Source organism: Somniosus microcephalus, chromosome 25 (assembly GCF_052327205.1).
Source record: "Somniosus microcephalus isolate GS21.2 chromosome 25, FLI_Smic_1.0, whole genome shotgun sequence".
NCBI classification, from domain to species: domain Eukaryota; kingdom Metazoa; phylum Chordata; class Chondrichthyes; order Squaliformes; family Somniosidae; genus Somniosus; species Somniosus microcephalus.
This window is the reverse complement of record NC_141011.1, coordinates 40158815-40175391: the sequence shown is the minus strand read 5'-3', so window position 1 is coordinate 40175391 and position 16577 is coordinate 40158815. Positions and strand designations below refer to the sequence as shown.

Genomic DNA, 16577 nt, shown 5'->3' with positions numbered 1-16577 from the left:
AGAATGATATTTCCTGTTAAGTGTCTAATCTTTGCATTACTGTATATGCCACCAAAAAAAACTTTGTTCTTTTTCTTCCTGCTGTTTAGGTGCCTTTTGACCAAACCGTGTTTAAAAAGTTCAAGCAAGATGAAACTGCTTCAGAATCTCCAACTGCAGCTGAGAAGGAGAAACAGCCTGAATGGTGGCGGTCCTTTTCCTCCCCATCTAGCACGAAGGTACATCATTCAATAATAAGTCAAACAGTTCACTTCATTGGGAGGGAGGGAGGGAGATGTGGTTACTTATGTTTCAGCCTCTGAGGAGCGAGTGGTTTTTGCTAGTGTCATGAAAAAAGGATCCAACATTGGCATTGTGCACTTTGTTTTGCCTTACTTTGACATAGCTTTAGTGGTCGCCGTAGAAAAGTCTGTAATGCAGGCTGAAGTTGAGCAAAACTGTTGATGGAACTGTGGCTGCTGGATGCTTGACACAGACTGCTCCATCTGAGAGGAAAGAATGTGGCAACATTCTGGGGAAGGGGGAGGTTCTTAAAAGAGGAAACGATGTGGGGAAAGTTTTATTTTAGTAAATTGGATGAAGTTCCGTTATCTTGTTGACGGTGTGAATGCTCTAGGCTTCCACTGATCAAGTTGTGTTAAGTCTGCTTTCTCATCAGAAACATTATGCAACGGAAAATCCCCTCCCCCATGCCCCAAGTGGCTCACTGGATAAATGCACCATCTGGTATGGCACTGATCCATACAGTCTAGGAGAGGCGCCGGTCCGAGTTTTGATCTGTGCTGAGTTAGCTGATCTCAGCCAGGGCAATGCCAAGTGCACTACAATTGGCATCAGCACCTCTGGGCTAGGGAGATGAAAAATCATCCTGGTTCTGATCACTGTCCACTGACTCAAAAACAAAATACTGCGGATGCTGGACTATCTGACTATCAGCTGCCTGCTGTTGAAGGGGAGTGTTTGTGTGTTTGTTTGTGTGTGTGTGTGTGAGACCGTTGTACTTGGCTGTAGTGCCCAGCATGGTTACAAATCAAGTGCCATACATGAATACTGGCTACTTAGGAATGGTCCTGAGGCCTGTCAGCACCTTTGGAGCACCAACCATGAGTCACCTTCAAAACAGGCGCAATACAGGGAGAAAGTAGGAAGAGAGGAAAAGCTAAAAAGGGCATTGAGTATGAAAGGAGCTAATGCAGCACAATTATAAGGAAAGTTCTCTGTTGAATGAAGAAAATAAACCATTCTTTTTTGTCTAGAATGTTCTAAGTAGCAGTTGTGTACATTCTCAACAAAGAATCTCCGCCTTCAGACCCTGGTCACCAGCCATTTCAATAAGTGAAAAAGAAACTCTGACTCACCTTCCCGCACTGGCCCGAGACAGGTACGGCTTCTGTTTGTGCTCAGTGAAACACAGTGTGGTTAAGAGTGTTCCAACAAAACCTGTAGAGGGGAGCTGCCTCTGTGCTGATGTTAGCAATGTTTTACATGAGTATGTCAAGAATCCATTTGTTTACAATTTTCTTTAAATAGCAAACAAATGAAATATCCTCCTTGTGTGTTAGAGGAAATTGGGGCTGTAATATATTTATTTTAAATGAACTGATGGTGAGCTGGTACCTACAGCACTAAAAGGCACTGGATTTACAAATAGAAGACCCAGATTAAATCTATGTCTTTGAGGGTAGATATCTTTCTCTTCATGCTAGCCCTTTGAGGAAGGGGAAGAAAACTTGGGAAGTGACTTCCACACAACTTGACCACAACTCCTAATCGTCGTCATCATAGCTTGTCACTCCAAAACCGCAGGCTCTGAGGAGGGTTGTTTATGCCGCCATCTACATCTTCTATTGCGGTCTTTGTTCCCTCCAGTCTCGACTATTCCAATGATCTCCTGCCTGGCCTCCCACCTTGCACCCTCTGTAAACTTGAGCTCATTCAAAACTCTGCTTCCCGTATCCTAACTCGCACCTGGCCTCGCCCCTCCCTATCTCTGCTAGCTCCTCTAGCCCCACAACCTTCCAAGATCACTCCCAATTCTGGCCTCTTGTGCATCCCCGATTTTCATTGCTCCACCATTGGCAGCCGTGCCTTCAGCTGCCTAGGCCCTAAGCCCTGGAATTCCTTCCCTAAACCTCTCCACCTTTTTAACCCTTCTTTTCTCCTTTAAGATGCTCTTTAAAATCTGTTTCTTTGCCCAAGCTTTTGGTCACCTGTCCGAATATCTCCTTATGCGGCTCGGTGTAAAATTTTGTTTGATAATCGCTCCTGTGAAGCACCTTGGAAATTTTTTACTATGTTAAAGGTGTTATATAAATGTAAATTCTTATTATCTTGGTGCATGTTGTCAGAGCATTATAAAACACATACAAGCAGCCAAAGGAACCCATTTTAGGGACAAGCAATCCCCATCCCATTTCACTTGCACCTTTAACAGGTGAGACAAGTTTTATTAATACGAAAAAGACAGGGAAAAAATTCACATGGGCGACACAAGACAAGAATTTTTTATTTTGTGAGCAGATATATTTTTGTCATAATCGTTCGAGGATTAAAAATTGAATGGTTTTGTATTGTGCCCTCTCCATAGTTTCTATGCATACAAAAGTTACGAAAGTTCAGTGGCACCAAACGTAGCTCTGACACCACTGCCCCAGCAGAGGAATGGACGACAGTCACCGTCAGCCACTGCAGTCACACAGAACATCGAGACTCCAAATGGAGCTAACAGACCTCGGAAAAGGAGGGCAACTGCAGAATCACAGCTAGAACAGGAAACAGCTGCTCCTCTTGCTGCCGTGTTTCCTTCTGAAGACAAAGATTCAGATGCTGAAGTGGAAGTTGAGAGCAGAGAAGGATGTAAGTTTAATTCACGCAGATATTTAAAATTCACGCCCCCGCCCCCTCACATCATCCTCTATTGAGAGGGCAGATGAATGGCCTGCTTCCAGACCTCTGTCAGCACAGCACTTGAGTCATACGCTATGAAATGATTGGTTTACTTCCAGTCTGTCCCTCTGCAGACATGCCAATTCAAGGAAGCTCTTATGAGTAATCTTTTGGGTCAAACCCCACATCCTACCACTATATGGCAAAGTATGTTTGTGCATCAGCATGGAGTGTCAGGCTGGGAACCGGACATGGTTTATTTTAGATGTAAAATATGCAGTCTATCATCATAACTGACCAGCTTGGACTCCTGCCCACATGAAGAATCTGGATTGAAGGAGCTCTTCTAACATAATGTGTCATTTTTACATTTGTTACCAGCAAATTTATATGTATGAATGTGGGAAATATATCAGTATAACTAATCTACAGTTTCCATATCTCTATCATATACATATAATAATGGGGAACTGTGTTCTGTTGATCTTTCAATGGAATGAAGATGTTATCTGTACCTTTATAGGTGTCTATTAGTTGTCTGTTATTGTGTTTTAAGTTTTTTAAACTACTGAGTTGAAGTGGCTTTGGTGCAGCCAATTTGCCTTCCTTCCCAGCCAGGGCTTTGTTTGTAACACAAGGAGATCTAGAAGAGGTAAAAATAGACAATCTTCAAGCCAACTGTCACTTAAAACTCACTTGCCTCAATTGGGTGTGAGCTGGTCAGACCACAGGATGGAGCAACACGTAGTAACAAAGGCCTTGGAAGTTACATCATGGGATAATACTGTACATCTGAAACTGCACTCTCTGCTAGTTTAGCACAGTGTTAACTCATTTGTGTTAAGCAAGTTAATGCCTCCATTAAAATAGCAGAGACACATTCCAGATGATTGCATTAAGTGTCCATATACTAGTATCCCACAGCTTAACTTCAGAATCAAGGCTTCTCAGAATTAAGAAGAAAAGTGAACTTTAGCCAGCTTATGGCACTTGATAATGCCATTAGACAGCCAATGTGGAGATGTCCCCCAACCCAGACCTGACTTGGCAGATTTGTGCTGTGTTACCTGATCTCAACTGGAGCAGCAGCACTTAAGTTGGCATCAGCTGCATTGGACTAATGAGAGGAAAATCAGCCAGCTTTCTCACTTTTAGATAGCCGTCCAGTGACTCGTGGCGGAAAGTGCGCGTGCATGGACATTCACAGAATCACAGAAACCCCACAGTGCAGATAGAGGCCATTTCGGCCCATCGAGCCTGCACCGACACATATCCCACCCGATCCCCGTAACCCCTGCACCAACACATATCCCACCCGATCCCCGTAACCCCTGCACCAACACATATCCCACCCTATCCCCGTATTTAATCCCCCTAACACTAAGGGTCAATTTATCATAGCCAGTCAACCTAACCTGCACATCTTTGGACTTTGTATGAGAGAAGGATTGGTCTTCAGCTGTGATGCGTCCACTCACTGTCTAGGCTCCCACATGAAGAATGGCCACATTAGCAAGGTACCAGAGGACGATTAGCAGCACCGAACTGTACCCTAGCATAAACCAGTGCTTTCAGGAGAAGGGGAGGGAAATATAAAAATTGCTTGGTGAAAGAGACCTCTAAGGAGAGAGTGGGATTGGAGTGAAATTTAAAGTAGTTTTTTCTTGTATTTAGTGTGGCTGCACTAGAAAATTCTAAAGAGCTCACACAAGTAAGCTCTCTCTATATAAGTATATATGTATTATAATGCAAATGTCTTTTCCTTCCTACAGTCACATCATCATTGTCTTCACTTTCTTCTCCCTCCTTCACTTCATCTGGCTCATCAGCAAAGGACCTGAGCTCACCCGGGGTGCAAATTGCATCTAGTGGTGTATTCGAGACTCCAGGCCACACAGAGACACACAACAGTGGATTAGAAGTGGAGCTAGAACACTTGAGGCAGGCCTTGGATAATGGAATAGACACCAAGGAGGCCAAGGAGAAATTCTTACATGAAATCATTAAGATGCGAGTAAAGCAAGAGGAAAAACTGAATGCTGCTTTGCAAGCCAAGCGCAGTCTACAGCAGGTAAGAGGAGAATCTGCTTGCAAGATAACCTTGAATTTAGAAAAAAAACAAAAGTTAAATGGTGCTCAACAATAGAAAAAAAAATGTACAAATAGCAAAGATGGTGAACCTACATTTAGTGTCTTCAGACAGATTAGCAACTGACGTAAGGAGTCAAATAGTGCAGTGTGCTAGTATTCTAATGATTATAAGTGTAAATTTTATGTGTTAGTGTTCCTGACATGGACCCTCAGTTTATGGAAGATCCAGATTTGCAACCATCACAATTTTTTTGATCATAATAATTAGCAAAGACTGCATTCCCATGAACAAGTAACGAGCCAACACTCATTATCTGAGCTCACGCATAAAGAATTCAATTTTGGCTGAAGTATTAAAGGGCAGCAAGAGCCTGCAGAACTTTACCTCAGCATTTGTGACGTTAATGAATTAACCTATTATGTCCTCACCGCACATGCATACTTCACCATATACAGACTAGCATCAGGCAAGCTTTTTTCTTTCCTTTACTTTTCCACCAATCCAGTCTAGTCTCCAGTACCCCCTGGTATAGTTATGATATTAGTCAAATGGAACATTGGCAAAGTATAGCCAGAAGTTTTTCTGAGCTGCATACTTAGCTTCACCCATACCTAGAGCAAAACCTACTAAATGATGGGGGGGAAACTAGCGGAAGGCACTGCCTGAAAGGGTGCTAGAAGCAGATTCAATAACAACTTCCAAAAGGGAATTGGATTAATACTTGAAGGGAAAATATTTGCAGAGCTATGGGGAAAGGGCAGGGGAATTGAACTAATAGTTCTTTCAAAGAGCCGGCACAAACATAATGGGCCAAATGGTGTATCATTCTATGATAGTACTATACCTGAAGCACCAGTCTGGTTCAGATACAGTATTTGTACGGTTGAGCAGTCTTTTAGACATGAACACCAAGCTTTAAAACAGTCTCTTACGTCATCATATTTATATTGCAGACTGTTAGTAATGCCTTAGGGTCGCGCTTACATTGCAGGGCAGTTCCTGCAGTAGCTCAAGCTACAGAAAATATAACGTCACGTAATTAATTCACAGTTTGCAACTTCATTTCTGGCTGACTCACCTTCCCCGATGGCTGGGGAGGTAGCTAGAGGCCATCAAGTAAAAAAGCCACTACACTAACACATACGGGCAGACTGAATCTCTCAGTCCGGCGACAGTCAGGCAACATAACTGTCTGCACCTCCAGTGATGTTTATCTTGCTGTTAGTGCCTGCACTGCCTCCAGAGGTACCCACGATTTCCACTGATTGATGCATTCAATGTACTGCACAAGACCTTTTATTGGCATGCGTATACATTGGAACTACCATGCTGTGTGATTTCAGGCAATTGTTTTGATCAGACAGTCTATCCAGTTCTTGAGTCTACACTGTCTTGTATGGGAAGTGATACTATCAGAAAGAAAAGGATTTCCCATGACTATTTTGGCTGAGGGGATGAAAAGGGTGTTGCCTTGGGGAAATGCAGCCTTTGTTAGCTCATTTCATACAGCTGGGAAGTAAAAAAGGTTGCTCTTTATACTGACTTGCTTTATCCATTGTTGGATGACACTCAGTTGAATGGAATGAGGACACCCACTTCCTAAGTGAAATGCAGCCACCCAATGACCTCTGTCATTACAAATAGAAGAAAATCTACTAATTTAATTTCGTCTTGGGCAGTTTTATATCAACAGCAGGCACATGGCATTCACTAATATGAAGGAAACCAACTCCCAATAGCACCCTGGACCCAACTTTTCATGGGTTTCGAGAGCAATTTGTCAGGTTGGAAAACTAGTGCCTCCCTATATTGGTTCTCCAGTGAAGGACGAATGGCACACAGGGTAGAATAAAACAGAGAGCAGTACTTGTAGGTCTCGGGTCTCCACTTAAGCGCCACTTGGAACCTCATCATCAACACAACAGTGCCTTTAGATTATAGCCATTCGTACAGCAACAGTTACAGTACAATGACTCTAGACCCTGAAACATGACATATAAATGATCCACATGGGAAGAGAAGGGAAGAAAGGGTCTTTGTGTTGGTACTAACATTGTTTTAAGATAAGAGTCTAGCTTTGACTAATTAATATGTGGAGTACCTTTAATCTTTGGAGTGCAAATGTTCTACATAAACACTAATTTGTACGGTTAGTTTTTCAGTCTAACCCATTTTACTTTTCCACTTAACTGAATTCTGTGCATTTCTTTGCTTTGTAGGAACTTGAATTTCTCCGTGTTGCCAAGAAAGAGAAACTACGTGAAGCAACGGAGGCCAAGCGCAACTTGAGAAAAGAAATAGAGCGTCTTCGAGCAGAGAACGAAAAGAAAATGAAGGAGGCAAATGAGTCACGGATAAGACTAAAACGTGAACTAGAACAAGCCAAACAAATCCGGGTCTGTGACAAAGGCTGTGAGGCTGGGCGACTGAGGATCAAATATTCAGCACAGGTAATTATGGTAGAGTAATCGAGCTCAGTGTCACTTTTTAAACACAAACACACACTTATACTTGGTGTTTGTTTTGTTTGCCACCATGCTTTAGATTGCAAAAGCACTGCTTGAATGTTCTATTACATTTTGGTTGACAAAATGTAATAGATGAGAACAGGAAAACACTGTCTCGATACTTCTGAGGAACCCTGATGAGGTCAACTGAGATCTGTCGAGCACAGGGTGTTCTGGCTGTGAACTTGAGAAACATCTAGCCCTGTTGATTCGGAGCTTGGTTGCCTTCCGTTGATTATGTGGGGGAGAAAGTCAACATTGTTCTTGCTTTTGGGTGTAATATCACTATTGGGGGGGTGAGGAGGCGAGAGTTGATGTGTTTTCGGTTTATTTCAATTTTCTGCTCCTTTACCCCCACCCTCCCTTCTAATGCTACTGACTCATGCCGGGGTACATTTGACTAGAATCTTCCAGTACCTTTTCCAAATGGTATTCTTCAAATCTGAGTTAGACCACGAGGCAGAGAAATTCAACTCGTATCTGTTTCTGGCGCAAATCCAACGCTCACCTGAAAACAGTGGCGAAAGGCCCGAGTCAAACTTGGCATCGGACCTCATGTGAATGTAACAGGCAAGCTGTGGACACCAATCGTCCGTCAATGCAGGGCCTTAGGAATCCTGGCCAGCTCAGATGGCACGGCCCACAGGTGGGACAGGGGCGGAGAGGGGGCGAGGTCTTCACATCTTAGTGACATTTTCACTTTGCCAACCGAGCTATGTGGGAAACCTCATTATCCAGTTAAGAAATATCCCTATCCCTGCCTTCTCCATGGGGAAGGCACTCACCTTAACTCAGCGCCTCCTCCGATAGCTTAGAACAGGTGCTGGGTGTAACCCTGGGTTCTGTCACATTGTTGGGCATAGGGAATTGGTGCAATCACCAGGTTTACTTTATTTTTTAAAAATCCTCTATATTGTGGAAGTACACTTTCCTGTCCAATTTCACTACTCCCATAGAGAAACAAGGTGTCTCGTGATACAATTAGTGAGTAAAGGGTTAAGATGGCAATTCATTCAACATTACTCCCCCCCCCCCCCCCCCCCCCCCATCCTCACTTCCAAAAATGAGCAAGAAGATTGGGAATAGAGAAAGTAGTGCAGATTCAAGACATTAACAATCAAGTGAGGAAAGAGGAAGTGATGCAGATTTCCGTTTCAACATCATGTGAAGTTGCAGAGAGCGATTGTGCCAGACTAAACAAAATTGAGTAGGAACTGCAACATGGGTGTCACCCACAGTACATTTCTGGTTGAGGGAAATGGATGACATTCCGTGCAATCCTGCTGTGTTCTATACTGCCGTGTTTACAGTATCTTTCACACACAATACCCAAAAAAAAGGGTGCGGAAAGGATTAGGTAGAGAAACATGAGCAAAATAACTACTATCATTGGGCACAAATTTTTTTTCTAATGTCACATTTTCACAGGATTTCAGCTAGTGAAACCGTGTGCTGTGATACTGAATGACCTGGTGTGCCTCTGAGTGTATAGCTTGTGCAGAAACCACATCAAAGGCGTGTGAAACGGATTAGAATAGAATCACTAGGCTAGGCCGCCCTCTTCTCAGTGGAGCTGTTGTGTGTTACATTTTGCTTGCCAAAGATAATTTTCAAGGTAATTATTGAGCTACAATGGAACTTCCATCATCCTCTAATGAAGAGCACTCTGGTGGATAGTGGAAATTGGGGGCCAAGATTATGTGCTCAAGTTTTGGAGCCAGGTTTAAACCCACACCCTTCTGAATCTGAGATGAGATTGCTACTAACTGAGCCCAGCTGGGATTTAAATACATACAACAAATGAGGTAACATTTCGTGCAAGGTTATGTCCTGCAAATATTTTGCTGGATAATTGGGAGTGCGGATAATAGGAATGTGTATAATGCAGTAGCTGCATGCATTGCATATATATATCTACCCACAGCTACATGCATTACATACAGGCACTGATACAAGTACTCACAGAGAAACTAGAGCAGACTTGGTAAGAATCAAATATTGCTGCTCCATCGTTGGTTCGGCTGATTAAGATACAAGTACCTGAACCACATAGACCAGAAAGGTCCCAGGTTGGATCCTTGGTCTGTGCTGAGTTAGCCGATCTCGTTTACAGCAGTGGCTGAGGCATCACAGTTGGCCTCCGTACCCCTGAGTTCCCGCCCTGACTGCTCTTCGCTGGCTCCTGCTGAAAGTACATGTCTCTAGAGGTGTGGATGAGAGCAAGATCAGGCTCAGCTGTGATACCCCCCCTACCTAAATCATTCCGTTTCATGCCCTGTAGTTTTACAAACTGTGATAATGTCATATTGAAAGGAAAATTTTCATCTATTCCAAGTATTTATCTTGTTTCAGTTTATTTATGGGTCACAGATGTTATTTGGCTGTTGGATTGAAAGATGCAAAGTGAATTTTCAGTTGTGGTCAGGAGGCGCTGTTGATCCCGCAGGGAGAGGAGGAGGATGGGTTGGCTACTCACTTTGGCACGCTTCCTAACAGCTGGTCACAGAGCAGTGGCAGCCTGCTGTTCTCCCTTTTGGATGGGTAATGGTGTGTGCTCTAAAAAGAATGGGGAAATAATAATAAAGCAAAATTAGGAGGGAGGCATGATAATGAAATATTCCCATGGTGACATCTCTGACATTATCTACACCTGCCAGCAACACTAAGCTTTCCTGCCATCTATTCATATTACCATTTTCACCGATTTCTTCCACGTGTTGTATTGGCTGCCGTCTCTTCTAATTAAGATTTAATTGTCAAGCTAGCAGTGCTGGAGTACTAAGGCACAGACCTGACCTAGAGTTACAGCTGAGCCGAGGATTGTTCGTTATATTGTACTGGTATCCTCAGTTGCAAGCCAATTATACCCTCACAGACACATCAATTATCTTGTGAGAAAAAAGTCCATGCTAAACATAGCAGGTGGGGAGGGGGGAAACAGCTAACTAGAGTCCAAAGGCAGCCTTAAGATCTGCATTAGCTGTTGCTGATAACCAAGGTGTAACTAAATAGCCTGTCATTATAACTTGTGATACTCCATATTTCTCAATCAGAGATTGGCCCATCGTGCCAGCTCGGTTATTTCCACGTAATGTACTTTGTGGGAATAGTTTAGTTTTTTGTATCAGGAATGTTATTCCCAAAGTTGCTTAACCTTTTGAATGCTAAGGCAAGCAAATCCTATGGTAGAAGGGTGTAATGATATGACAGTCCCTGGAGTGGAAATGCTTTCCTACTCAATAATATGCCCATAAAATTGTTACCAGTTTTGAAAATCTTATCAAAAAAGAATAAAAAATGAAGAATGGCATGTCTGGTTAATGTGTCTACGATGCACTAGAGTGAAACAGCTGTCAGGTGATTTACTGTTCACTGAATTTTTAAAAGTTAGTAAGGGAACATCTTGGACTCTTGTGTTCATCTTCTGTTCCGTTATAACTTGGAGTGTATATCTACATCAGATTTCAGCACTGTGACAACACGGCTGTTCATCAAATTACAATGAAGTTCATTCCCAACTGTAAATACAAGCCTTACTTTCCACAGAAAAACCCTTCACTTATGAACACTCTGAGTGCTAGGAGCTGAACATGGCAACACAGCACCATATTGCTGCAGCTATTCTCCAATGTGCCACATAGTTGGTTTTCCCCAATGGGTGAACAGTCACTTCATAGGAACATTAGGAAGAGGAGTAGGCCATTCAGCCCCTCGAGCCACCAGCCATCAAACTCTCCACCAGGCATGATATCCTTCTCTAATAGCCATAAGTTATCACCTAGCTACCACCAGTGCTCCTCCAAATGAGTTATACCTTGGCTCAAGTGAAAGTCGCCTATGTGACTAAGTATTAGTTGGATGATGATGTAAGATGAAAGGGACAAACTAGGTCAGGTGATAGAGCTGCATACTACACCAGGCGCATCTCGATCTACACACACTCTTCTCGATCTGTTATACTTTAATGGTAATTATCACTTCACGTGGTCCATTTCCAAAAGCCAATTCCATAAAATAAATAACATATTGCGTCTCTGTCAATGTTCCTCCACTCATACAATAGACCTTCCATCCTGCATTGCACCTTTTACTGATACAATAGCCCCTTGTGTCATTGAATAGAATGCATACATTTTATACAGAATCAGCAAAGTTTATTTTATTCAACATTACTTTTATTTTTCAGATTGAAGAGTTGCAGGTCAAGTTACAACATGCTGAGGCAGATCGGGAACAGCTGCGTGCAGACCTCCTTCGGGAGCGAGAGGCACGGGAACACTTGGAAAAAATGGTGAAAGAGCTTCAGGAACAACTCTGGCTGAAACCAAGCAACTCCACCACCAGCAAAGTGGTTTCAAAAGACAGTGAAATTTAAAAGAAAATACATTAAACCGTGTGCGTGTGTGGATGTATGTATACATATTCATACATACACACGGAGGATACAAGAGTTGACTGTTTTTGGAGAAAGGATGTTACTCCAGACACACGCACTGAAACTAACCTCCCCTAAATGACACAGCACAGAAAACGTGTGCCTGCCATCCTGCCAGACTTCAAATATTAAACTGTTCCTGAGATACTTTACTGGGTTAGTGACAGCACCAAGGATTTTTTTCCTGAAATTTTGGGTTTTTTTCTACAGCGCATCACGCGGTGTACAGGATTCCTGGACAACTGTCAGATTATAGTACCAAATAAACAACAAGGGAGGAGGAACAGAAAGGGTGGGGGAGGGGCGACAGTGCTTTCTCTGGTTAATTTACAGAACTCTTCAGATTCTACTTTTGTAATAAGCTATTGAAGTATAGAAACAAAAAAAAACTGTTTTGAAAACAGAAGACTTGATTTTAAACCAAGTTTGAATTACGTGCAGTTGTGATGAAAACTTTTACTTTCTCCCTGGATATTTCTCATGAGGGTTTTGCCAGGGCTGTCTGTTGTGTAGGCCGGTGATGCTCCCCAACACTTTCCATTTTTTTCTTGATTTAGAGAACTTCACCACGAGTCAAATCAGAAGCCATGAAACAACTTTACTGCAAACCCCCTCCTTTAAACAAAAGAAAAACGGCTCGTGGAGACTTTCAAAGGCATTTTCATTTCTTCCCCCATTCCCCCCATCCTTAGTTGGATTATTTTCAGCTGGAGGGGATGTTAAAAACTTGCTTGGCCTTATCAGCGACAGAGCATTCTACGGAAAGACTTGAAAATTTTTGTTTCTGTTTTTGTTTTGTTTGAGAGAAGTGATAAATGGATGCGTTCAGAATGCGATTCTAATTCCAGTGCACTTCAGTTAAAAGAAGAAAATGGATGGAGGAAGATAGAAATATCACGAAGAAAACTGGGACAGTTGTTAAGAGATTACATGCAACAACAAAAAAATCGTTATAATTGGGACGCCATTCCAAAATATACGTTTTTGCAACTGATAAATTTAACAAAAGCAGCTTGTTGTAACTGCTGCTTTTCTCTGTTCACAGTATTTACAATGCTCTTTTGTTCACCGGTATTATTGTATAATTTTTTTTCAGTTCTGTTGTGTTTTTGGTTGTTACTTTGTTTTGTTATTTTGCTTTGTACTGTTCAGTGATTCATTCTGTTCGCTGAACTAACATGTGCAGAGTACAGGATCAATTGGGTATCTTGCTAGTAAGATATATATATCTATATATATATCTATATATATATAGATATATATATAGATATATATATAGATATACATACATGGTGCTCCCTTAAGGATCTGTGATAGGACTACTTGCTATTTTATACGAGCAAACACATTTTTTCAAACAAGCTGCAATAGGGCTAAATTCACATAGGCACAACTTCTGCACAGAACAAATTTGATTTCACTATATAACTCCTTACTGCTAAGAAGAATTTGTTGTATTTTAATTCACTTGCAGGGGGCGTTGGTGCAAGGGGAAACAGTTCTGTATTTTGCTGTTCCTTGCTTCAGTTGCATGAACTGTGTCAGTTCTACATTCAGGCTCCCAGATTTATTACCAAATAGATGTGAGGTATTCCATCTTAGAGGAAGCAAGAACTTTGATATTAATGGCTTGCTGCACTTTTTTTGTCCCCCCTCCCCATTTATACATTTAAAGGTTTTCCCCCCCCCCCCCACTAAGAACTGTGCTGCATTTTCTTAGCGACAAAACAGGAATGTGATCTGTACACAAGCATGTGTCACTGTCACCAGCCATGCCAGGGCAGTACAACATTGACTCACCCTCTGATTTTTGTAGACCACCATCTCCATCCTGGGTAGCCCAACTAAAATCAGGAACCACAGCATGAAGCCAGACCTGCTCCTTACCGTCTCTCTGGCACTGAGCTATCCACCTTGGCTTGCTCTGCTGAAAATGTGTGTGGCAACCAAATCAGTTGTGAACAGTGGAGGGGGGAAGGGGGGGGGGGGTTGGTGGGTATGATGGTGACAAAAAATATTACAAATTTATGTTCTGCATCTGCTGCAGTTTCTCCAAAGCCCATGTAGGACCCAATAAGATCTAGTAATCTGATGTTAGTGTAATGCTCTGATGATATAAACTACATTCATATGTTTTTCTCTCTTAATACTTAAAAGACACCCGCTGCTGTGTTTCATTAATAAGGCTAAAAAAATATATTTATCACATGGAATGAATAAAAAAAAATTAAAATGTTTTAAGATATTCTGCATGAATCCAGTATAATAGCCATTGTTACTGTGAGATTTAAGAGGCGGGTCTTTAGAATTTAGGTACAAATGAAAGCTATCAATCGGAAGAGTTGTCAGGGCAGCTCAAAAGTTGTGGGGTGTGTACGACTTAAACCGAAAATCTAGAGGAAATGGGGTGAAAATTGTAAACTTTTGTAAGGGTGCGACCCTGGATTGTGGCAATCCCACCACATCATGGGATCCAACTTCACTTTTGTGAATACAAAATCTTAACACAAGAAAACCCACACAATTCCCCCGTTATGAGTGCAATGCAAATGGAACATAGATCATGTTTATGCAATTATGTGGGATATTTCTGCTTTATCTGTTTTTTTTCTTAATGAGAAGACTCGATATCTTTCATATGCATGGAGTTACAATATTTCTACCATACAGTACTCTTTAACGGGCATTAAAACTTGTATATTTAAGGGGTTTTATGTTTATATAATATGCAAAAAAAAAATCAGCCTTATATGTCATTATCTCTCCTTTCCTGGTGTCTCATGCAGTCTGTTTTATTGACTTTTTCTTGTTTGATATGGTAATGCAAAAATGGAGAAGTGGTACATTAGTAGCTACTGACTCCTGGCAGAAGAAATGTCTTTTTTTGTTCTGTGTTCTTTTTGTAAGCCGCTTATTGTTCAGTCAGTCGTGACGATTCACATTACTTTAATACGAGAGTTTCAAATAAATTGTGGGGTGGGGTGGGGGGGGGGGAGGGGGAGGGGGAAAGAAAAAAAAAAGCAAAAAAAAAATTCAGGAAAAAACAAGTTTTTTAAGTGAAAACATTCTTCAGCAATAATGCTTTATACCTGAGGGGCAGCTAACTACAGCTGGGTTTTTGCACCAATAACGTCCAGAGATACTTGACGGAAAAAAAGGTTTTTTTGTTCAAATAGTTTTTAGTTAAATCTTGTAGAGTTTTGCATGCAGATGAGAGAAAAGTACAGTAAATAATATCAGCAAAATATAGTGTTTTTCATATTTTTATGTTAATGTTTTTTATTTGTAATTTTTTTTATACCGGTTAGTTTTTTTGGTGTGTGTGGGTTGTCGTTTTTTTTAAGTAATGTATACATAACACGTAAAGCAGTATTTTAATCCTTAAAACACAGTACTACAATAATCTATTATTTTATGGTGCAGTCTCTGTTTTGACTCTACTATTCCCATTGGCTATTGTTTGATGGTCAACTGGTGCCAGTTATTTCCATATGGTAACAAGGGATTTTTTTATGGAAATCAAATATAAACTCACGCTTTGAATAAAAGCCATGAGCCTTCTATTCAAGGGGACCTATTGGCATAAAAACCCAGTAATCATTTTAAACTGCTTCACTACGAGCTAGCCAATGTACAAAAAAACCCTGTAAATACTTTTTTTTCCCATTTTATGCTGTGTATTATAAGTGTATATTGTGCTCACCTACATTGTTTTTTCTCTCCAAACTTTAATACGTCATAGTTGTCTTGTTATTGGATTGTGTTATTGCCTGAATTACTGCAGTCAGTAATTGCTCATTGGGAATCCCTTCAAAATGGGTTCCTCCTCTCCCCCGCGCCCCCGCTCCCTCAACCCGTTCCATTTTTTGGGGTGTTTGAGAAATCTGTCTTTAATATTTTTTCACCCTAAAGGCTGTTTTTAAAAAAAAAAGCATCAGATTTTTACTCTCCTTGGAATAGTTTTCAAACAAACCACGAACAATTGTTATTTGAAACATTGATCTCAAATGACACTATATTTGGGCCTTTTTACTGCTTTCTCCTTCCACATCAGCCAGCAGGACTCACTGTCGTGTTACCTATGCATTTCAGCATATTTATATTTGATTTTTTTCGTACATAAGCTGCTGCTAAAGTAAGCAACTTAATTTCCAATCTTTAGAACTATTTTTATGTAATATGTATGCTTTCTTGTTTATAAATGCCTAAACAAAAAACTTGCTCGGCTTATTTATCTACTGCGCTGTGTACCTGTCTGTCCTTTTCCCCTCTCCCCTTCCCACTGTTCCACTCCCTGCCCTTTCCACCAGTAATATTGTAAAATAAAGGACTTGATGAGATATGTATGAAATAGCAATGCAAAACCACAGTTTGCAATGGACACAGTGACTGAATGTACAGTGTATAGATGGCATTACCATAAATAAAAAAATGTTTGCCCAGAACATGGTTTTTTATCTTTCTGGCGAGGTCCAAGTGTTAAAATGATGCTCTCCCCCTAGTGTATGTTTAGGTCTGTAACTGTCACCAGTGACAAACATAATGTCTCACCTCCGTGAATAAACTTTGTTTTCCTGTTATGTTGTGGCTATACGGGTGCGCTGAGGTCACATCACCTGCATTTGGCCTTTGGTGTACAGACGACAAATTGAACTTG

The 16577-nt window shown here is 41.3% G+C and overlaps 1 protein-coding gene across 1 annotated transcript in view; it reads left to right on the top strand.

Moving 5' to 3' along the window:
• The window catches only part of skia (SKI proto-oncogene a), a 171614-nt gene extending 155249 nt beyond the window's left edge, over positions 1–16365 (top strand). The window contains exons 2-7 of the mRNA XM_085967263.1: positions 90–218; positions 1257–1381; positions 2588–2856; positions 4659–4957; positions 7198–7428; positions 11672–16365. Of these exons, the coding sequence (XP_085823389.1) occupies positions 90–218; positions 1257–1381; positions 2588–2856; positions 4659–4957; positions 7198–7428; positions 11672–11860 (1242 nt within the window). The 3' untranslated portion in view covers positions 11861–16365. The remainder of the gene's footprint in view (positions 1–89; positions 219–1256; positions 1382–2587; positions 2857–4658; positions 4958–7197; positions 7429–11671) is intronic.
• Positions 16366–16577: the final 212 nt, after the last annotated feature.